Consider the following 22,922-nt stretch of genomic DNA (forward strand, 5'->3'; position numbering starts at 1 on the left):
CCTTATCACTATCCTGAGGTACTAGAGCGGATATGTAGGTTCCATCTGTAGCCACGGGGCTGTGTTTCACAATTATCCATGCAACAAACATAGATTCCATGATCAGATCTCGCATAACTTACATTTTCTTCAAATATGCACACAGGCTTCTTTCCTTCTTGGTGGACGGAGCCAAATTATAAATCAGGAACATTATAGAGTTAGATGTCACAGTCAATGACCACGTGGACATTTCCTCTTTATTCATTTATCTTTTTTTTTTGCATGCAGGTTGTGTAACTAAACCAATCAGCTGTTGCAAAAGGTGAAAGCGAACATTTCCCATCGGGCCTCCATAAATCTGCAGCTGCCTTGATGTTGCGACATTGCTGATATTGTAGCTGATTGAAATCCAGCCAGCATAGATTATATATCAAGGGTAGCCATAAAATGACCAACACAAACATATTTGAGGGAAAATCAAAACACTTTGACTTCAGTTAAACCGACTGCATTCGATTTACTCTGTCGGTTTGTTGGAATCTCTCCAACTAGTTTTACTTTCTGTCTTTGATCCCATTCAGACCGTCACATTAACATCCATCCTAGGTGATCTGATCTCAAATGTCCGTCTTAAAGTCCAGGATCTGATCTCAGTCCACATGTGGAAGTGGTCTGGGACACATCTGACCTCCTTCCTTTGGTAGTGTGAACACACAATGAGTCCTGGGTCACATTAAAGACCACCTACTCAACAGGGCTGATCTGAGGAAGAGGAGTTTAACTCATTCATTCAACCACTAGTAGAAATGATCACATGAATCAGTGATGTCTGTTCATTAGAGAGCCTTTTAAAAGATTCTGGTCTTGGAGCTGAGAACCAAACTAAACTAGAACTCACTGTTGTTGGTTCTGAAACAGCAGTAGGTAGAGATCCATTAGAGACAACCCTAACTAATATCAAGGTGGAGATCAATAAATAAATACTAAGTTAAGAGAGACTTTACAGCTTGTTCCAAAATATATCTCATGTACCCAAGTATTGACGTAAATGCAAAAACAGCTGTTCTTGGTTCTGATCCAGCGGTAGGTAGAGATCCATTAGAGACAGCAGCTGCTACAATATTCTACTGACATGATGGCGCTGCTGATTTACAGACACACAAACTGAGATCAGATCTCAAGTGCTGGCTGGGGACGCATGTGGAGACACATTTATATTAAGACCAGGTGGAGACACAGGGACTTAGAGATGGACAGGTGAGATCAGATGGACCAGGACAGATGTTTCAGGTCTGAAACAGTTTAAATCAGGTAGCTTGACGACCAACTGTAATTGGAGGAATCTTTGCATGCCCTTGTTTTTTTATGTATATATATACCATGACCTGGATGACTGAGAAGCTTCACAGACACATTTAGTTGTCGTGTTTGATATTATGTGTGACAGTCCCTGCAGCTGCTCAGCATTACTGCAGGTTTCCAGCTGTCCTCAGATTCCGTCTAACTCTCCTTAGTTATGCACTTTTCTGGAGGTTTTGCCTGAGCTGCATGTTCACGTTGCATGCCACTTACTCTCTGTGTGTTTGTCTCTTTGTGTGTTTGTGTGCTTCGCGTTCAGCTGCATCGGGTGAAGCGATGAACGTGCACGGCGGCGCCCCGGGCGAGGAGCTCACCGACGAGGAAAAGGAGATCATCAACGGCGTGCTGGCCCGTGCCGCCATGATGGAGGCCATGGAGCAAGAGAGGATCGAGTGAGATGGAGAAACTGTTGCGTCCGTTGCACCCAATCACATCAGACGAGCGTGCACAGACGCTTGAACGAGTTGAATGATTTCATTTTTTGCTGGAAAACCTGTTTGTGTCTGTGTGCTTACACTTATTTGCATGTGCTCTCAGGCGTCTTTCCAGCCGCCTGGATAATATCAAGAAGACAGCGTGTGGTGACGGGGACTCGCTCTGTCTGCTGTGTGGAGCGTCATTTGGACCACAGGGGGTCACAGCTGTCCTCTGTGTGCAGTGCAAAAAAGTAGGTGGATGCTGTTGTTATTTCTGCATGAACAGGGAAAGACACCAGTAGACGAGCAGAGAGGATGGAGGGATTCTCTGCTTAGATGCTTAGTTTTACTGATTCATTCCACGTTTATCTCACCACAGTTCAGATGGAAATATTGTTCTTTTTAGCCGCCAGTGTGACTCATTGTTTCTCTGAATCTTCATCTGAACAACAGAGTATAACGTTAGCATCAGCCTTGTGAAGAAATAAACCGGTGTGAAATAAACCTGAATGATTCTTAGACATTTCAGAATCAACATATTGTCAGATTTGCCCATAAAAACCTACAACAAACTCGTAAAATGGTTTTTGATATGTGTCAAGTCGCAAAGAATTTGTCTAGTCGAGGCTCAGAACACATTGGAGGACCCATGGCTGGGATTAAAGGGGAATTACCATTTTTTACAACCTGGACCTTATTTCTGGCATAAAATACGATCGTTTACTCACCCATATAAGCATGTATATCCATATAGTGGGAGTGAGTGGGGCACCAAAACGCAGCCTCTAAATAACACATTATCTGCCGTGAAACTCGTTAATTTCACCAATATTTTGTTATGATACGCTAGTGCTATTCCCCGCTGAGTCCAGAGTTACCTGTTATCTATTCGCGGACGTGCAGCGGTTTGTTGTTCTTTGGCCAGCTGCTCCTCTCTCTGCCTCCGCATCCTCCTTTCAACGAGCTCCTCATCCGTATACTCTGGCTCAAAACGGTAAGGACGTCCATCATAAACAAAGTCGTCGTCCACAAGCTCATAATCGGAAAAATATTCAGCCATGTTGCAGAAAACTAGCAGTAGCAAATTACAGGTAAACAAGCCGACAGTCGGGTGTGCGTGGCGCTCAGAGATGACATCATCCAGGTCAGAGGTTAGTAGGTCAATCTACAGACCCCGGATGATGATAACAGGTAACTCCGGACTCAACGGGGAATAGCACTAGCGTATGATAACAAAGTATTGTTGAAATGAACGAGTTTCGTGGCAGATAATGTGTTATTTAGAGGCTGCGTTTCGGTGCCCCATTCACTCCCATTATATGGATATACGCAGATGTAAATATCTGACGAATGACAAAAAATGACACCAAAGTTATATGGGTGAGTAAACGATCGTATTTTATGCCAGAAATAAGGTCCAGGTTGTAAAAAACGGTAGTTCCCCTTCAACACTAGCAGTTAAAACAACTAATATCTTAAGTCCATTTTGTCTGATTCTACTTCCGTTCTTTTACTAGTGTTACCTTCTTAAATTTGCAGCTTCTGTCTTGTTTTAATCTCATTTACTACTACTACTGACCAGCTTCAACCATAGACTGTATACAAAGATGTACTACACGCCCCCTCTTCCTGCCGTTGGCCAAAGTGAAGCCAAAAATCCAGTTATATAATTTGGAGTCGGAGTCTGTGCAGTCGTGTTTCGGTGGTGGAGCCTCAGTTTACTTCCACCAGACATTAACTTTCGACCTGACTGCTTGGACGCTGCATTTAATTTAATTTGATGTTCTGATTTGCGGCAATCCTTCAGCTCACAGGTCGGCTGGTAGAGTTTCCTGCAGAATGATCTGCTCAAGGAAATCTGGTCAGCTGACTCTGAGATCTCTTATAAATGTCTCCTTAAAACATACTTTTATCAACATTCGGTCCACAAGAAAGTGGGAGAAGGCTTCACTCTCTTGTCACAAACCTTACCCAAAGGAAACACTTGGTTGGTAGCACTTCTTCTTCTGCTTCTTCTGCTGTTTTACTATATTATCTATAGTGCACATCCTAAGAGGTTTCCCATGGCGACAAGCAACCAATCGTCTAAGAAAGGGTTAGTGCTATCTGAACTGTGAACGTATGAATGCTCTGTGCACCTGCCATCAGCTGTGAGTCTGTGTTCATGGATTACACCTTTGTGTCTTTGTGCAGCACATGTGCAGTAAATGTGGGATTTGGAGCAACAGCAGGACGTGTCCTACGTGGATGTGTCGCATCTGCAACGAACAGCAAGAGGTGAGGGAAGCGGCTTTTTATTCATATAGCGTCAACACGACCCAGAGAATCAAACCTCCAGAGCACACGAAGAAGAAACTAGATGCTCAGTGCATCTGAGGAAGTCCCCCAACAGCCTAGGCCCATAGCAGAACATCCAACTAACACAACTATAAGCCCTAACTACTAGCTTTCAGAGTTGCATTTCACTGCAAAATGTGCCGCAGGTAATAATTTTTAAAACGTACTGATAGTAGTTGGACTCTTCTAAAGTTTAAATAATGAGTATTTCTGTCTAATACTGTCACACGATGCTGATTTGATGACAGTGTGGACGTCTCTGCCTCCAGGAGCAAAGACGATCTTTAAATAAATGCCCTCTCCTGTCAGTCATGCACAATAACTGCTCTGTGATGCTGCACAGACAAAGTGTCTCAGCAATATGAAAGAAAAAACAAAATTAAATAATTAAACCATTGTCAGAGTTCCAGCTTAAGACACTAATTGAAACAAAGAGTTGCACCACTGTGTATGGATGGATCAGTGGATGGATGATGGATGAGTGTTTATTGATTATTGATCCAATGATTGGATCCTCACTCATCGATCACCTGATCAATCAGACTTCAACTCAGCTCTTGAAGTAAAGTATCTGAATGTTTAGAGCCACAACTGACCTCGCTGGTTTTCTCATTGCTAACGGTATTTTAAATCAGAGTTGTACGCTCTGAAAAAAAAAAATAATAAAGGCTTCACTGAACAAAAAAACAATGGAAGCAGTAAAACCTCTGGTGTTCAGATTGAGTTTTTCCAACTGGTGCACCACTGCTAAGCTACTGTTGGTATCTAAAAGCCACCAAAGCTAATAGTTTAGCAAGTTAACAAGCGCTAACTTAAATCACATGTAGGACACTGTAAAAGCTAATTTCACGCCTTGCTATTTGTCGATTTTTTTATCTTTTTATATATATCATATCTTCTGCAATAACTGCAGGCAGCAGAGACGATCCGGGATCTGCCATCACGTTTTGTTTATTTACACATCCAGCTGTTATAGTGCAATAAAAGAATTATTTAGTCTCGTTTTGGTCTCCACCAAGTGCCAAGGCGCTAAATGCTTCAGCATGTTTACCAGCTATGTGCCAAAGCAACAACCATTTAAATTGAAGCTCTAAAGAGTCCCCTGTGGATAATAAGTCATGAATCATGTTGGGTTCATTGAACCGGGGTTACAATAAGTAACCTAAAGTCAGTACTTTGTGTGTTCCTGCAGATACAGAAGCGTTCAGGAGCTTGGTTCTTTAAGGGACGAGACCAGCAGAGTCTACCGGCCCCCCTGCCTCTGTCCAGACCTCAACAGTCGAGCTTAGAGAACGGATCGGCTCCAGGGGGCCACAGGGGACCGAAGGAACCGATTACACATCATGGGGGATACGGTAACTGACACAGGGAGGCTGAGTTTCAAATGTGTGCATCGATTTGCAAACTGATAATATTACAGTTGGTTATTAGATGTCCTGTACAACACAGCTGCTCTTTGATCAGTTTACTAACTCAGGGTGAGTTAAAATGGCACGAGAAAGTAGTCATAATAATAATAATGGAGGCAAATCGAGCTTTTCTCAAAACCAAACCGTCTCTTTTTGGTTATTTCGTGACTTTATGGCTGTTTTGTGTCTCTTCGTAGTCGTTTTGTGACTTTTGGTGATATTTTTAAGTCTCTTTGTGGTTGTTGTGTGTCTCTGTGGTTGTTTTGTGTCTCTTTGTGGTTGTTTTGTGTCTCTTTGTGGTTGTTTTGTGTCTCTGTGGTTGTTTTGTGTTTCTTTGTGGTTGTTTTGTGTCTCTCTGTGGTTGTTTTGTGTCTCTTTGTGGTTGTTTTGTGTTTCTTTGTGGCCTTTGTCTCTTTGTAGTTGTTTTGTGTTTCTTTGTGGTTGTTTTGTGTCTCTTTGCGGCCTTTGTCTCTTCATAGTTGTTTTGTGTCTCTTTGTGGTTGTTTTGTGTCTCTGTGGTTGTTTTGTGTCTCTTTGTGGTTGTTTTGTGTCTCTGTGGTTGTTTTGTGTCTCTTCGTGGTTGTTTTGTGTCTCTGTGGTTGTTTTGTGTTTCTTTGTGGTTGTTTTGTGTCTCTCTGTGGTTGTTTTGTGTCTCTTTGTGGTTGTTTTGTGTTTCTTTGTGGCCTTTGTCTCTTTGTAGTTGTTTTGTGTTTCTTTGTGGTTGTTTTGTGTCTCTTTGCGGCCTTTGTCTCTTCGTAGTTGTTTTGTGTCTCTTTGTGGTTGTTTTGTGTCTCTGTGGTTGTTTTGTGTCTCTTTGTGGTTGTTTTGTGTCTCTGTGGTTGTTTTGTGTCTCTTCGTGGTTGTTTTGTGTCTCTGTGGTTGTGTTGTGTTTCTTTGTGGTTGTTTTGTGTCTCTGTGGTTGTTTTGTGTCTCTTCGTGGTTGTTTTGTGTCTCTGTGGTTGTTTTGTGTTTCTTCATGGTTGTTTTGTGTCTCTGTGGTTGTTTTGTGTCTCTTTGCAGTCATGTGAATGGCCTTCTATCAGAAGTGTTTCTGGCTGCTGTTCAGTTCATTCATTAATCCGTCCATTGAAGAGAAAGCTGCTCTGCTCTGACAGTTATAATCTTATTTTGTCTCGTCAGAGCTCAGTGACGAGCCACGGCAGCAGCGTCCCTGTGGATCAGAACAACGGGAGCAGACGGCAAGAACAACAGCTGACAGCCGTAATGAGAATCATCCGCGTACAGCAGCTGTAACGAAGACCGAGAGACATGTGTTAGCCTCCAAACCACCTCGGACAAACGCTCAGCAGGCGGCCTCCACCTCAGGTAAAGTCAAGCTGCTCCTTCTAAGAATAATCCAAACGCTTCAGGGGCTCCCTTCAAAACACTGGACATCAACGTCAATGTAAAAAGATGCTTCACACAATATTAACCGATCATTGTTTGCCACGATGTCCCTAGCTCCTGCTGCAGATGTGCAGACTAAACAGAGGGAAGAGACAGTGTCCCCTGCACCTGTGGAGGACAAAAGACAACCTGTAGTCTCCAGCTCTATTTCATCTCATGTTCCTGCAGCTAGAATCACTGTTAACCCACCTGCCAATAACCCACCTCCCCCAAGACCTCCTCCAGATCGTACAGAGGAGGAGGACATCGACTACGACTCAGATGATGCCAGTAAGACTCGTTCTTCCCTTGCAATCAAGACTTAAGTATAATAAATGATTAGAGCGACTAGAGACGTCCAATGAGCTTCTGTGTTTTTATTCTCACAGCTACTCTGGGTTCTCTGGAGTTCAGTCTGCTTTATGAACAGGAGAACCACGCCCTGCACTGCTGCATTGTTAAAGCCAAGGTAAATGAGAGACAAGACGAGATGGAGGAAGACAGAACGGGACAAGAAAACCCAGACAAAACAAGAGGGACAAGACAGGATGGGAAAAATAAGATGGAATAAAGCAAGATGAGACAAGACAGGACAGACAAAATTAAATGAGACGAGGCATGACAATAAACAACAAGAGGAGATAAGTAAATATACAGCACAACAGAACAAATGAGACTAAGGGAGTATAAGAAAAAATAATAGGACCAGACAAGGCGAAGACAACGAGTAAAGGGCAAGACACTAAAGGAGTACAAGAGGTGAAAGAGAGCCAAAACCAGAACAATCAAGACGATATAGGAGAATATAAACACAGACGGGTCAATTTCCTACTAAGTCCGTCCTTATTTGTCTAAGGGTTTGAAGCCAATGGACTCCAATGGACTGGCCGACCCATATGTGAAGCTACACCTGTTACCTGGAGCCAGTAAGGTATGACTTTATTAATTATTAATTAAATTGTCTTTAAACAGACAGAGCAACTCTATTTAATTAATTATAGTGTAAAAACTAAATAAATTCTTCTTCTAGCTTTATTTCAAGCTAGCTATGTGCTCACGTGCTAGCTGCTAATGGCGCCATTTGCGAAGATGGTGTTGGGATGTGTTTGTTTGATTTGGGTTGCACAAAATAGAGTAAATTTCTCTCGTCACACGATAAACTCACCCGAATGCCTTGTCTTTTGTCTTCAGTCCAACAAGCTTCGCACCAAGACACTTAAAAACACCCTGAATCCTGTCTGGAACGAGACTCTCATCTACCACGGCATCACCGATGACGAGATGTCACGCAAAACTCTCCGGTAAGAATGTGAAGCGTTACCACCTCTATTGTTCAGACTAAAAATAGAAATGGTTTCTTAGAGCATCATCATCATCTTGTCTTCAGGCTCTCGGTGAGCGATGAGGATAAGTTTGGACACAACGAATTCATAGGAGAGACACGAGTGGCCCTAAAGAAACTGACGTTTGACCAGAAGAAGAAGTTCAACGTTTGTTTGGAGAGAGTGATCCCGGTAAGGACCACACCGACTCCTCGCAGAGCCAAAGAAACTTATTTTTAAATGTTGTTTTTTTTTTGACTTAAAGTGTCAGTCCTTACTGACAAATAAAACCAGCAGTTGACGTTTTAAGTTAAAGCATAAGAATTTATTTCGATCAGGTGATTAGCAGACACTCCAGGACTATACGACTGATAAAATTTAAAGTTTATTACTTTTATGACATTTTATGACCATTCTACATTGAATACGAAGCTAAAAGCAAACAGACAGTTAGCTTAGCTTAGCATAAAGACTGGAGACCGGGTGCAGTGACTGCCTAGAATACAGTTATCTGATGAACAACAGAGTCGCTCATATTATTATACTACACAAACAAGATATAAAGCATGTCACTGCTATGGCTAGCTGTTTCCATCCATTTCCACCCATTTTATGCTAAGCTAAGCTAACTGACCGTGGCCACATATTTATTGAAGCAAGAAACCAAGTGTTTCCATGTTGAACAATTTCTTTAAATATATTCAGACATATTAAAATGTCTTGTTTTACCCTGTGTGATAGTGGCTGTAGATTTGATGATGATGATGATGATGATGATGACTGGTTTATTGTCCACAGGTTAAGAAAGCTGTCGGAGGATCAGCCCGTGGCATGGCTCTCTATGAGGATGATGTAAGATCCTATATCACTCTATGCTGATGATACTTTATTATTTATTTATCATGTATCAGGTATTTGAATGAACATTTAGTGTTTAGTAATTAAATAGCAATTTATCTGAAACAACACCGCTTCAATATTTCTGTCTCTGCCACCTGCTCATGTTTCAAGTCCATATCACTGACTAGTATTATCATATATGTATATTGTTTCCTACAGTATTCTGTGCTGCAAACATAAGCACACCCTGAACAGAAGTTGACCCTGTAAGGCAGATCAGCCGGATGTAATTGAGCCGCATCTAATGTTTTCATCAATGTTTCTGCTTCTGCTGTTTCATTCACCCACCAACCCTTGGTCTCATGTTATCTTACATTAAAATGTTCGCAGTACTTCTTACACAGTTATATTGGTTATAAACTGGGTTATAAGATTGAACACAGTACACAAGCAAGAAATAACAGTTAAGAGACGGGTCACGGGTATAAACCAAGCTACCAGTTTAACTAATACATTTCATCTGGTCTCATTAATACATATAGCTAGGTGTTGTCTGCGTAGCAATGAATATTTATGCAGTTTTTCTTCATATTGTGGAACTAAAGAGAATGAAAACGGCCCTAGCACTGAACCCTGTGGAACTCCTTAACAGAGTTATTGTTAACATGAATATCGTCCAGAGGAAATTCTCCATTTTTTGTAATAAACTGAATTGAGTGTAGCTACAATGAGCTAGCATTCAGGTAAAAAACAAAAGTTAAATAATTTGTTCTACATTTTCAGTAAAGAAATTAGAGGAATTTGGACTGAAACATCAGAAAGTAGAGAGACTAAGCTGTAACATAAAGCTGTTGCATAATGTTATATATGTAGAGGATGTTGAACGTACATTATCCTGCATTAGTAGATAATATGATAGTGGCAGAGTAATCCCTCCAGACATGTGCACAGGGATCAGTGAGCGTCCATTAATGTGTATATCCGTATGTGCAGGTGAATGAAGCCGAGGACTCAGAGGAGAGGGGTCGTATCCTGGTGTCGCTGACGTACAACAGTCAGCAGAGCCGCCTGATGGTGGGCGTGGTCCGCTGTGCTCACCTGGCCGCCATGGACTCCAACGGATACTCTGACCCGTTTGTCAAAGTGTAAGTACTCTGCTCCACAGCATCTCCCTCGTCCTCAATATATAGATCAACTACTGTGAAGACTTGGAAGTTTTAGTTTGACTGTTTAAATATGTGTCAGTAAAAAGTCAGAAGGCAGTGACTTCATGTAGTGGAAAACAGAAACTAGTAAAGTACTTAGATGAGACTTCTTTTAACTCTGTAGTACTTGGGTGAGACTTTTTTAAATCCGTAGTACTAAAATTAGACTTTTTTTAACTTCATAGTACTAAGATGAGACTTCTTTAACTTCATAGTATTCAGATGAGACTTATTTAACTTCATAGTACTTAGATGAGACTACTTTAACTTCATAGTACTTAGATGAGACTTCTCTAACTTCATAGTATTCAGATGAGACTTCTTTAACTTCATAGTACTTAGATGAGACTACTTTAACTTCATAGTACTTAGATGAGACTTCTCTAACTTCATAGTATTCAGATGAGACTTCTTTAACTTCATAGTACTAAGGTGAGACTACTTTAACTTCATAGTACTTAGATGAGACTTCTTTAACTTCATAGTACTTAGATGAGACTTCTCTAACTTCATAGTATTCAGATGAGACTTCTTTAACTTCATAGTACTAAGATGAGACTACTTTAACTTCATAATACTAAGATGAGACTACTTTAACTTCTTTGTACTAAGATGAGACTACTTTAACTTCATAGTAGTAAGATGAGACTACTTTAACTTCATAGTTATCTTACTTATCGTGATGGAGGCTGCATAAATATCAGAGTGATGCTCCTTCAAACGTTGCATTCTTCCGTCTCATTTGTAGCCACAGGGCTTGTAGCAGCTAGCTAGTTTTAGCAGGCTAACTAATTTCTTGAGATTAATCCAATCACATGACGAGGATGTACATTTAAACTAAGAGATTGTGTATTTTTAATGTATTTTTAGTTTTTATCATCGGATTTTAGTTTTAGCTCCTCGACGCCTTAGTCACAGAAAAGAAATAGTCGTTGATTCATATTTTTTGTCATCTTTGTTAACGAATAAACACTGATGGAAACAAGTGGAAACTGCTAGCCAGGCTTTGTCCTCAGTTTAAAAGGAAGTTTCTAGCTTCCAGTTGCTGCTTGCCATGTGGTTTATTAAATCAGTACAACCTGTAGCTAGCTGTTTCCTGCTGTTTGAAGTCATTTTGCTAAGCTAGGTCTTGACTTAGTATTTCAATTTTTAGTTTCATGTTCTTGCAGGTGAATTTTCAAGGTGTTATTTTCTAAATCTTTGCATCGCCATAGCTGCTGGATATTTTCTTTCATGTCGTTCTCCCTGTTGTAGTCAACCCTAACCCTCTGAGTGTTGAGTTGTGTGTCTGTAGTTTCCTGTTTTGTGTCGACATCAGGCTGCTCCAAACAAAGCGCCCCTTCTAGGATTAATAAAGCTGTCTGTATTGTGTTGGATTGCTCCGACGCTGGTATCGATCTCCCCCTCAAACTCTCAGCAACAAATCAAATTAGCCTGATTCTCTAAATGCTGTTTACCCCACGTCTGCTCTCTTTAGATGTCTGAAGCCGGACATGGGAAAGAAAGCCAAAAACAAAACGCAGATTAAAAAGAAGACCCTCAACCCGGAGTTTAACGAGGTCAGTCCTTCTTCCTCAAACAGACCCGTTCCTGCTCAGACAGATTTAGTTATGTCATGTTTTCATCTCTACGTTCCAGGAGTTCAGTTATGAAGTCAAACATGCTGAGCTCGCCAAGAAAACCCTCGACATCTCAGTCTGGGACTACGACATGGGGAAATCCAACGACTTCATTGGTGAGTGTGATACTGGCTCCCATGTCCTCATCCATATATTGGTTTCTAGCCATGCTGATGGGCAGGGCTGTAGGTTCAACCTCAGGATGGTCTAGACTGAAAGATCTCAACAACTATTGATCAGGTTGAGGATCAGTCTTGATGACTTTACTTCAACGTCTGCTAATAGGATGGTTCAAAAATGTGCACGGTCATGGTTTCTGGGTGATGTGAACCTGTGACCTGTGTTCTGGTTCCACTATGAAGCTTTTATTTGTGGTTTTGAGTCAAATCTTCTGAGAAGTCTCGGACAGATTGATGAGAAAGTTGGTCCAGATGTTTCTTTTCTTCTCAAAATGAGCCACATTAATTAACTTGACTCCACCCAGCCCTCAGTGCTCACTACGTGTCTCACTTCCTGCCTTCAGGCGGCTGTCAGCTGGGCATCCAGGCCAAAGGAGAGTGTCTGAAGCACTGGTACGAATGCCTCAAGAACAAAGACAAGAAGATCGAGCGCTGGCACGTCCTTCTAAACGACAACACCGTCCAGTTCGAGGATTAGAACACCTCCTCCGTCCTCTGCTCCTCCCGTCACCATCTCCCTGTAGGTTGTTGTCTCCCAGTGAGTACAGGGCTGCTGTTGTCCCCTCTCTTTCATGTCGTTTGTCCCAAGGTGCAATGTGAATGCTACATTTCAGGTGACCAACATGGATGTTCACCTCTGGGTCGTTATTTGTTTTTTTTAAGGAGTGACGACTACTCAATCTAGGATGATTATCACCTCGTAAACTCTATCGTGTTATAAATAAACGATTGAACTGAGCGATTATCGTGTTTTATGGCGACGATAAGATCCTTGTCACCGGTGTCGATGTGTTGTAACGAGTTACGCGACTGATCTCACAGAAGGGATCCACAGTTTTCTGTCTGACCTCTTTCCCTCGTGTTGATCTTTACTCCTGTCACATCAGATCCGTTCTCAGCTGATCGAGCGTCAGCAGAAGCGTCTCTCTCTCGTGTTATCGTGCATCCTCGTGTTGAATAGAAAACGGGACGATGTGAACAAACTGTTTTGTTGTTGATGTGAAAAGCGTCTCGATGCGGAGAAGCTGTGCATGTCTGAGCTTTCTATCTTCCTGCAGACCTAAAATAAAAGCTTCTGCATGGCGTTTTATTACGGTATGATTATAATTTAAGCCCAGAAAGGTCGACCCGGGGACGCGTTTTGAGGTCAGGTTAAATGTTTACAGCTACATATTCCACATTTTTCTCTCTGCACTGATAACTGATGCATGTCTGAACTGTACCATACACGTGGCTAATAAATAAAGACATGACGGCACTTCCTTTGCTCCCGCGCTTCCTTGACATTCGTTGTGTGACATGGCAGAAACTTTGTCTGAATCAGGCGAAGGTTTCAGCCAATCAGCTGCGGCAGACACGCGGCTGAGAAGTTTGTGAACTTTGACTCATCTTGATAAAAGCTCTTCACGCCAAGTGGGTGAAAGGTGACAGACTTGTTACGCTCTGAAAACCTTGAGTCCGGGTGAACTTCTCATCCACCGGCTTCGTTTCAGCAGAGAGAAGAAGAAGAGGAAGAAGAGAGAATGAGAAGACGCGTCTGTTCACGGTCACACAAATTTAAGAATCAACAGAAACACCCTCGGACTTAAAGATGTGCAGAATTACGCTGTAAAACTGACGTCTGCACCTCATTGAGTCTGAGACTGTGGAGGAAGTACAAAGTAAATCAATATCTGAATCAATACCGACACAAATATACAGGAAGTAAATAATAAGATAAACAGGACGACAAGAAAAAGAGACAAAACAACCACACAGACAGATAGAGAAGGAGGGAGATGAATGAAATGATGCAGAATGACTGTAAGGGAGATAATAAATAGTTACAACCACAAAGACAAACAAAGGTGATGCAACAAGACGAAACAGCCACAAAAAGATTAAAATTGGCTGCAAAAAGATTCAACAGGAGACCAAATGTCCACAGAAAATGCAAAACAACCACAAAGAGAGGCACAAAGATGCAAAAAACAAAGATCCAAAAAGACACAGACAAGAGATGAAGTGAGACTCTGAGGATGTTAAACCATGTTGGACACGATACAAAGAGTGAAAAACTGGCAACGTGAAAGAGACAAAGATAATAAAAATATGCACAATGATGTTGCAAAGAGAGAAAAATAATAAAAACTACTAATGGACAACAAAAAATGATTAATGATGGATGGAGTCTGCAGAAGAATGTGCAGCTAGTAAAGTTAGATGAGACTAGTTTAACTTCATAGTACTTAGATTGACCACAGTCCAGTTGGTTCCTCACAGGGAGACGTTGTAGAGTCTTATGTCCTGAGGGACAAACGTCTTCCTCAACATGTCCACGGAGCAGGACAGAGACAGTCACTGAACCAGCTCCTCTCCCTGACTATGGTGTCCTGTCGAGGGTGGTGGACATTGTTCATGATGGACCAGAGTTTCTTCAACGTCCTTTCATCTACCACTGATGTCAAGGACTCCAGCTCTGTCCCCCTACCACAGAGTCCTCCGTCTGGATCAGCTTGTCCAGCCGTGAGGTGTCCTTATTTTCTTAGTGCTGTCTCCCCAGGACACCACAGCGTAGAAGAGGACACTGGCAACGATAGTCTGGTAGAACATGTCCAGCAGCTTCCTGCAGATATTAAACCACCTTAGCCTCCTGAGGACATAGAGACGGCTCTGACCTTATTTGGACACTGAGTCTATGTTGGCCCACCAGTCCAGTTTGTGATCCAGATGTAGACATATCAGGAACAAAAAGAGACAAAGACAGAAAAACGTGGCCACAAAGAGTGATTACATTTAAAAAACAAACAGATATGATCCAAAATGAGAACAAACTCCCATAAGAGGATGCAAATAGTTTAGAAGAAGCACAAAATGCTCCAAACTAACACAAAACAAAATGATCACAAAGAGACGCAAGCCGACCACGAAAAGAGACGAGGTGAGACGGAGAGGCCACGAAGACAAAGACCCAAAGATACAAGATCATCAGTCATAAAAAGATGCAACACGTCTGCAGAGAGATAAAAACTAGAAATGGACAAAATGACGACAAAGAGAAATAAATGGTAAATGGTCTTGCTTTTATGTAACGCTTTTCTACTTATTGGTACTCGGATCGCTTTACAGTCATAGACACAGACACATGTACCCATTCACTCCCAGTGCGTGTCATCTCTCCACTGCCACACACTGGAAACAACTGGGGGTTCACTCTCTTGCTCAAGGACATTTCAGCATGTGGCACATTCCAGGGATTAAACCACTAACCCTCTGGTTCATGGACAACCTGCTCTACCTACTGAGCCACAGCTGCATCTTTTTATGGATTGAAATAAAAAGATGCAGAATGTACAACAAGAGACACAGAATGGCTGCAGAGAGAGAGAGAGAGAGAGAAGAAGTGGTGACAAAGTTCAAACCAAATGACTGAAGGAAGATATAAAACAACTCTTATATAGGGGACTCTTGTCTAATGTTGTGGATGTGTCAGTAAAGTGTTCATAGATGGTGGAACAGGTTGAGAACTGGTGGTTATGACCAAAATAAAAGACTGAAAACTAATATTTATCTGAATATCAGTCAGGAAGAACTGGTGTCAGAGAGAGAGAGAGAGAGAGAGAGAGAGAGAGAGAGAGAGAGAGAGAGAGAGAGAGAGAGAGAGAGATGTTTGGCCACTCTGACAGGTCACATGGCTGATTTGGATGTTGTGTTTTATTTTGGATCCACCCTGCCTCCTCCTCCTCCTCCTCCTCCTCCTCCTCATCCCCTTCTCATTTAAAACCGGAGTCTGTCAATCTGTCATTGCGTCCTCAGAGAGAGAGAGGAGCAGTCATTGTTTCTTTTAGATCTCTGTCTCTGTCTCTCTGCCACCATGACGCACGTCGCTCCTCTCGTCGCTCTCATTTTCACATCATCTCTCCTGAGCTGCAGCGCAGCAGGAGGAGCAGGAGCAGCAGGAGGAGCAGCCTCGGTCTCCTGCACCTGGACTAAAGTTTTGCCCAACGCTGAGGTGCATGTCAGTTTCCTCCGCAGCGACCCCGGGCTCACCGCTCCATCCCTGCGGCTGTACCACAGCGTCTGGTCCGGGGAGCGCGCTCTGCTCGGCTGCGGCTGGAGCGACGACGCGGCGGTGACCCGGGACTACTCGTCTCTGTGCCGGGAGGAGGAGTTCTCCCAGCACCCAGGGGGAGGTTTCGACCTGGACTCACTGTCGGAGGAGCGGTGCGTCTCTCTGTCCTCTCCAGGGCTCACGGAGCTCCAGGGGCGCACGGGAAGGAGGCAGGCGAGGAGCGCTGATGATGGAGGTCAAGGTGAAAGGTCAGAGGTCAAGATAAACCGGCGTGTGAAGCGAGGTTTCATCGTTCCTGGGACTCTGTGGTGCGGCTCTGGCAACAAGGCGCTGTCATATGAAGATCTGGGTACGTTGGTTCAGTTTATGATGAATGTTAACCATCATAGGGTTTGACAGCCCCCAAATGGCCATTAGAGATGAATGAAGGGTCACCAACTCTGCAGCTTTTAGTGTTTAGCTGAGTCAAATTCCCTGTATGTGCACATACTTGGTCATTAAAGCTGATTCTGATTCTTTAATAAAGTCAGATTTATCAATAGTATAAATTTGTCTCAAGGTGATTTAACCATGAAACACTAAAATGTCTGAATTAAGACAAACTGAAGACGAGCAGCAAGAGTTCCCTCTGTCACATGTTTTAATTTTAACTTTCAGGATTTAGTTTTCCTCTTCAGCTCTAAGAATGTCAATGCACCAATAAAAGAACTACAAAATAAATGCACATTGCACATTAAAAATATATTCAAAGTGAGACAAAATAGCCAGAAAAAAATATACAAAACAACCACAAAGAGAAGAAAGAATATATTAAATGGTCACGAAGAGACAAAAGGTGATAAGAACTAAACTTGACAACAATCCAACAGCCAACCAGAATCCACTGCCCTCAGATGACACGTATGACTGCTGTTACTCTTCTGTCCATCACCACACTAAGCCCCGCCCCCGAACGATCTGATTGGCCCAGCAGATCTTTGCAGGAGTAGAATCATTTCCCAACAGAGAGACACTAGACCAACTTCCAGCCACAGAATAAGTCCAGGTTAGCTAGCAGGCTACCTGAACACTGTAAATGTTGCTCCAGCTAAAGCTGAAATTAGAAAGGCTGCCTGCATAGGGACTATTTTTAGTGGTGGATTAATACAACTTTGGTGCTCTGTAGTATTTCCGGCAGCAGGATAGTATACATATGTGGACAAAAGACCAAAAACTAGAATTAAGTTTAGTTAAAGGATGAACTGATTGTATAAACTGCTGCATTATGAGGTTCTGGCCATCACCACATTAAGCCCCGCCCCTAAACGATCTGATTGGCCCAGCAGATCTTTGCTAGAGCAGAATCAGTTCCCAACAGAGAGACTCCAGAACAACTTTCCACCACACAAAACAATCTATGAGTGGAGACGTTGGTCTGGTTTGAGGATAGTTTGATTCACTTTTTGAGACATCTTCTTCTTCTTTTGTTAAACTGGAATAAAGTTTCTGAAATAATCTGGTAATCTGGTTCCAGGTGCGTTCTCGGAGACGGACAGCTGCTGCCGGGAACACGACCAGTGCAAACACAGCATCTTATCGTTTAACTCCAACTACGGCGTCTTCAACAGCAACATCTTCACCATGTCTCACTGCGACTGCGACAACAAGTGAGACCCCCCCCCAAACCCAACCCCCCCAAACCCAACCCCCCACCCTGATCCTCCAAGTCATCTACAGCTGACATCTAGTGTTTTAATAATTAATAAATGTGATAAAACGTGTTCCAGGTTTCACAGCTGTCTGAAGGAGGCCAACGACAGCATCTCCAGCGTGGTGGGATACACGTTCTTTAACCTGTTGAAGATGCACTGCTTCAAGTTCTCATACCGACTCCAGTGCATGGAGAGGAACTGGTTCGGGATGTGAGTCTCATTTTGATTTATTTAACCAGACGTTTCCTTTTAATACTAGTCCTTTACGTTGTTTCCTGCTCTGACTGACAGGTGTAAAGAGACTAAAATGGCTCTGTACGCTGAGGTCTACCCGCCCACGCTGTTCGAGTCGGCCGAGCCGACAGAAAGCAGCGTGAACACCACCGGCTCCGACATCAACTTCACCACTGGCTCCGTCATCGACTCCACCACCAGCTCCGACATCAACTCCACCACCGGCTCCATCATTGACTCCACCACCGGCTCCATCATTGAGTCCACCACCGGCTCCATCATTGACTCCACCACCGGCTCCGTCATCAACTCCACCACCGGCTCCATCATTGAGTCCACCACCGGCTCCATCATTGACTCCACCACCGGCTCCGTCATCAACTCCACCACCGGCTCCATCATTGACTCCACCACCAGCTCCGACATCAACTCCACCACCGGCTCCATCATTGACTCCACCACCGGCTCCGTCATCGGCTCCACCACCGGCTCCGTCATCGACTCCACCACCATGCCGGCCCCACTCCTGGAGAGCACCGCGTCAGATCCAAAGCTCCTCACTGCCCCTACACCTTCACCAAGCACCAACTCCACTTCCACCTCTACCACCATCAGTCCTGGCATCACGACTTCCACCGGCAGCAACACATCACCTGCAGCATCGACACGCAAAAACCAAACCCAACAGGAAGGTATTTGACTCTGAACACATCTCGGTGTATCGCCTTGTTTTTATTTTATTTTATTTTTTTACAACACAGCTGATACTGATCCCTCCTCTCCACAGAGTTGCAGATCATGGCATGTGGCGTCTATAAGGATCTTGATCGGTGCAAGGACAAGATTCTTCCCCAGCAGAAGATGTACGGCCTCCACAACGCAGAGATGAGGACACTGTACCACTGCAACTGCACCAGCAGGTGAATCAAAGTCAAAAGCCCTGTTCACACGGGACTAGCCGCTCAGTTGAGTTGGCACCTGTTCAGACCTCACATTAACATCTAACCTGGTCAATCTAAACTCACCTGTCCATCTTTAAGTTCCTTAATATAAATGTGTCTCCACATGTGTCCCCAGCCAGCACTTGAGATCTGATCTCAGTTTGTGTGTCTGTAAATAATCAGCGCCATCATGTGGTCAGTAGAATATTGTACCAGCTGCTGTCTCTAATGGATCTCTACCTACCGCTGGATCAGAACCATCAACAGCTGCTTGTTGTTAGTTTCTAGTTTAGTTTGGTTCTCAGCTCCAAGGCCAGAATCTTTTAAAAGGCTCTCATTACTAATGAACAGACATCACTGATTCATGTGATCATTTCTACTAGTGGTTGAATGAATGAGTTAAACTCCTCTTCCTCAGATCAGCCCTGTTGAGTAGGTGGTCTTTAATGTGACCCAGGACTCATTGTGTGTTCACACTACCAAAGGAAGGAGGTCACATCTGTCCCAGACCACCTCCACATGTGGACTGACACCAGATCCTGGACTTTAAGGTCTACACCTGTGATCAGATCTCTCAGGACAGATGTTAATTTAAGGTCTGAACAGGTCCTTTGTGTTCATTAATAGAATGTGATCACATGCGTCCTGGCTGTTTTCCCACCTGAACTTAAAGATGATCACTTGAGGTCAGATCACTGAACACAGCCAGTGATTTCATCAACGTGGAGATGCGTCAGACCAGATTACATAAATCTATTCAAGCTCCAGAGTAAATATTTGCAGCTCTCATACGGATGATGATGGGGTTTTATATCCTTGAACGTTATCCTAATCTGATGTTTGCCCACGCAGCCTGGTTCTCTCTTAGCTTTGCCGGTGTGCCAGTGTCTGACGTCTCACTGTTTGTCTCCCAGATTATTCCAGACTTTGTCTAAACAGAGACGACTGACTGAAGTTCAGGCTCTTCTGCTGGGACACGTGTCTCAGTCCTGCTTCCTGCCCCGGGACTGCACAGCGGGCGACATGTCAGTATACAAATATAGATGCATTCAAAATTTAACTCAAGAAGGTTTTCTTTGCTGTTTTAGTAATAACTTTGCTTTAAATAGAAAATGTTGCAGGCTGAGCTAATTTAACAGTTATTATGTTGAGTCGAATGCTGCCCAATCTAGGGATGGGGCCCCTCCAAAGGGTCACTGTCATGATTTGCATTGCTCTTTTAAAATAAATGGATGGTTTAACTGCTTGGGGCCTCAAACAGGAAGTGCTAACAAATTTGAAAGCTTTTTGTAGAACTAAAACATTTGAATCACAGGTTTAATCTTCAACGATGAATTTTATAAGCTGATTTTTTCTTTCCTGCATGAAAGTTTAATCTGAAAAGCATCCAGTCCAGAAACGTGACAGGGTTATAAGTAAAATAAATAGAATTTTTGGATAATTATAGCATCACGAACCCTTCCATTCCTTCTGCCTCGTTCAGCAGCTGCACAGCGGTTGTGGTGAGAGCAGAGCTTCCTCAGCTGGACCCCGGTGCGGCGGTGGAGGAGCAGCGCCATCTGCAGGCGGTGCAGCTGACGGTCAGGAGGCCGAACACGAGGAGAGCCAAGAGGAAAGACCGAGCTCTGAGGCTCCACAGACTCTGCGTCAGGATGATCCGACCCAGACAAACGAGCAGGAGGCGAGGTCAAAACGCCGGGAGAGAGCGAGCGCTGGTCTGATTGTGAATATTATACCAGGGATTCAAAGTGTTCAACATCATATTAATACATAGTTGTAATTTTATCTTTAAATTTAGAAAAATTAATTTAAAGACGACCTGCAATTAGACTTATTCTGAACACTTTGGGTCCCTGTTAACTAAATATTGTTTGTTGTGTTATGTATTTATTTGGGATGTACTGTAGCTGTTGAGGCCAAACTGTTTGTTGGATCCATGGAACGAACTCGCCAGCTCATTTAGGACGATAAAACTTCTCCTAAGCTGTAACAGACCTCTTGGCAGGAAAAGAACACATGCAACTAATAACATTAATGGCGGCTGCGTTGCGTTCAGGTGTGCCAGGTCGAGATCCCTGCGATTATTCATGCTGGATCACTGTAATGACTCACTGGGACACTCGATACGACTGAGCCATGGTGGACGTGATTAGTTACACCTGTGTGAGATATCTGCCATGAGAACGCTTTCTGTTTTTATCTGGGATGGCAACAACAACAACAAGTTTTGAACTGATGTTTTAATTGGGACATGTCTTTAGTATTAAAGCCCACAGGGTTTAAAGTTTGTCTCTGATACAGTTGCAAGTGAGGAGAAGGATTTAAACCCAATTCCTAGCAATGTGCATTTAAAGTATCATATAAGGCACAACTATAGTATTAATATACTGTAGGAAAATAGTGGAAAATCCTGGCTGTATAGTGTTATTGAGGTGTCAGCACACACTGTAAGTATTTGGACTGTTTTATATGAGTTGTAGATATGCAATTATGTTGTTGATACAGATATGAAAAAGGATTGAACATGTAAATATGTGTACATAAAGAAAAACATGGAAAGAGTGTTTAGTTTTTGACAGGAGACTTAAACATATGATGGATTCAAGTTTAAAATAATCCTTTGAGATGTGGTAAAATATGATGATTTGCTTTCTTTCTGACCGTTCAGATTCAGATGAGAGGATTAATGCCACCTTTGTGTTTGTAAACGTGGTTAGCGTAGCTTAGCATGAAGACTTGAAACATGTGGAAATTGCTAGCCCACCTCTGTCCAAATCAACAGCTCTAGAGCTCACTTATGAACAATCTGTTTAATCCTGATGAAAACTATGAAACCTCATTTTATTTGTGTGTGTTATGACGAGTTTCACGTGTACTGGTGTGTTACCAGCTAGCTGTTTCCACCTGTTTCCTGTATCCATGCTAAGCTAAGCTAAGAATATCTTGAGTATAATTTCATAGTCCCAGAGGATGGCCATGAAAGTATACCAAGCTTTATATCTGTGAATAAGCATTTGTGTTCAAAAAATATTTATTTAAAATGTAAATATCATAATTTTAAAAACACTGTTTGAGACATCTAGTTTTTCTGTTCGCTATCAGGTTAATTAGCTAATATGTGGTACAAACTGCAGCAAGCTGGACTTTTGATTAAAGGGACAGATGTTACATGTGTTTAATTATTTATTGTTCTGTTGGTGTTTGTTTGAGTGAATTTTTGTGACCTAATAAAAGTTTTGAAATGAAAAATATAGAGTCTGCAAAATGATAAAACTGCCTATTTGCTTAGTTATAAGTGAACAAGGATTTTATCTTAGCTGGCAAATTCATTGAAAACCAAATATGGAGATTTTTTTTAGCTTCGCTTTCAATCAAAGCAATGTTACCTAGCTGGCTAACTCTGTACTAAACACGGGCAAAAATTGGGGACTATAATTATTATTTATTTATTTATTGTAATGTTGGTATTTTTGTTTTTAAAGAAAGTATCTTGAATATCATTAAAGGTAGACTAGCGATATAGATGAAAACTATTCAGTATTCTAAATGCTAAAGAAAATAAGCTTTTTAACTTTTTTAACCAAAAAAGCTAAAACCGAAATGATGATGTTAGCTAGCTGGCTAACTGGTTTGAACACTTTATATGAAAATTCTTTATAATTCTTTTAATTTTTTAATTTTACTCAAAGATGTGAGTTTAGAAATATTGATCTAGATGAAAAATATTCAGTCTGCTAAATGCTAAAAGCTAAAAAGCTAACAATTAAGCCACAATGTTAGCCTAGCTTGTTAGGTAACGACCGTTAGTTAGCTTGTTGGCCAACGATGTTAGCTAGCTTGTTAGGTAACGACCGTTAGTTAGCTTGTTGGTGAAAACCATGTTAGCTAGCTTGTTACGTAACGATGTTAGCCAGCTAATGATTTAGCTAGCTTGTTGGCTAACACAATTAT

General features: G+C 42.4%; 2 protein-coding genes across 2 annotated transcripts; both read left to right on the forward strand.

Annotated features, from left to right (window-relative positions):
- Window positions 1-1,359: 1,359 nt before the first annotated feature.
- rph3aa (rabphilin 3A homolog (mouse), a) lies at window positions 1,360-14,009 on the forward strand. The gene is made up of 15 exons (XM_084572226.1): window positions 1,360-1,733; window positions 1,879-2,008; window positions 3,951-4,034; window positions 5,287-5,449; window positions 6,644-6,829; window positions 6,965-7,180; window positions 7,279-7,358; window positions 7,746-7,820; window positions 8,081-8,190; window positions 8,277-8,403; window positions 9,010-9,063; window positions 10,045-10,196; window positions 11,734-11,815; window positions 11,895-11,991; window positions 12,399-14,009. The coding sequence occupies exons 1-15, from the start codon at window positions 1,531-1,533 to the stop codon at window positions 12,530-12,532; spliced, it is 1,893 nt and encodes a 630-aa protein (XP_084428352.1). The 5' UTR covers window positions 1,360-1,530; the 3' UTR covers window positions 12,533-14,009.
- Window positions 14,010-15,907: 1,898 nt separating this feature from the next.
- On the forward strand, window positions 15,908-21,954 carry pla2g3 (phospholipase A2 group III; the record flags this gene model as incomplete). Its single annotated transcript, XM_084572452.1, has 7 exons — window positions 15,908-16,454; window positions 17,619-17,751; window positions 17,872-18,006; window positions 18,088-18,722; window positions 18,818-18,950; window positions 19,886-19,996; window positions 20,455-21,954. 7 exons carry the CDS (start codon window positions 15,908-15,910, stop codon window positions 20,690-20,692), a joined length of 1,932 nt encoding a protein of 643 aa, XP_084428578.1. The 3' UTR covers window positions 20,693-21,954.
- Between the last annotated feature and the right edge of the window lie 968 nt (window positions 21,955-22,922).

Source organism: Chelon labrosus (assembly GCF_963514085.1).
Source record: "Chelon labrosus genome assembly, chromosome: 22".
Classification (NCBI taxonomy): Eukaryota; Metazoa; Chordata; class Actinopteri; order Mugiliformes; family Mugilidae; genus Chelon; species Chelon labrosus.

Coding starts and splice junctions, on each gene's coding strand:
- rph3aa (XM_084572226.1), top strand. CDS start 1,531: ATGTTCACGTTGCATGCCACTTACTCTCTGTGTGTTTGTCTCTTTGTG. Junction 6,830..6,964: donor GCAGGCGGCCTCCACCTCAG/GTAAAGTCAAGC, acceptor CGATGTCCCTAG/CTCCTGCTGCAGATGTGCAG. Junction 7,181..7,278: donor CTACGACTCAGATGATGCCA/GTAAGACTCGTT, acceptor TTATTCTCACAG/CTACTCTGGGTTCTCTGGAG.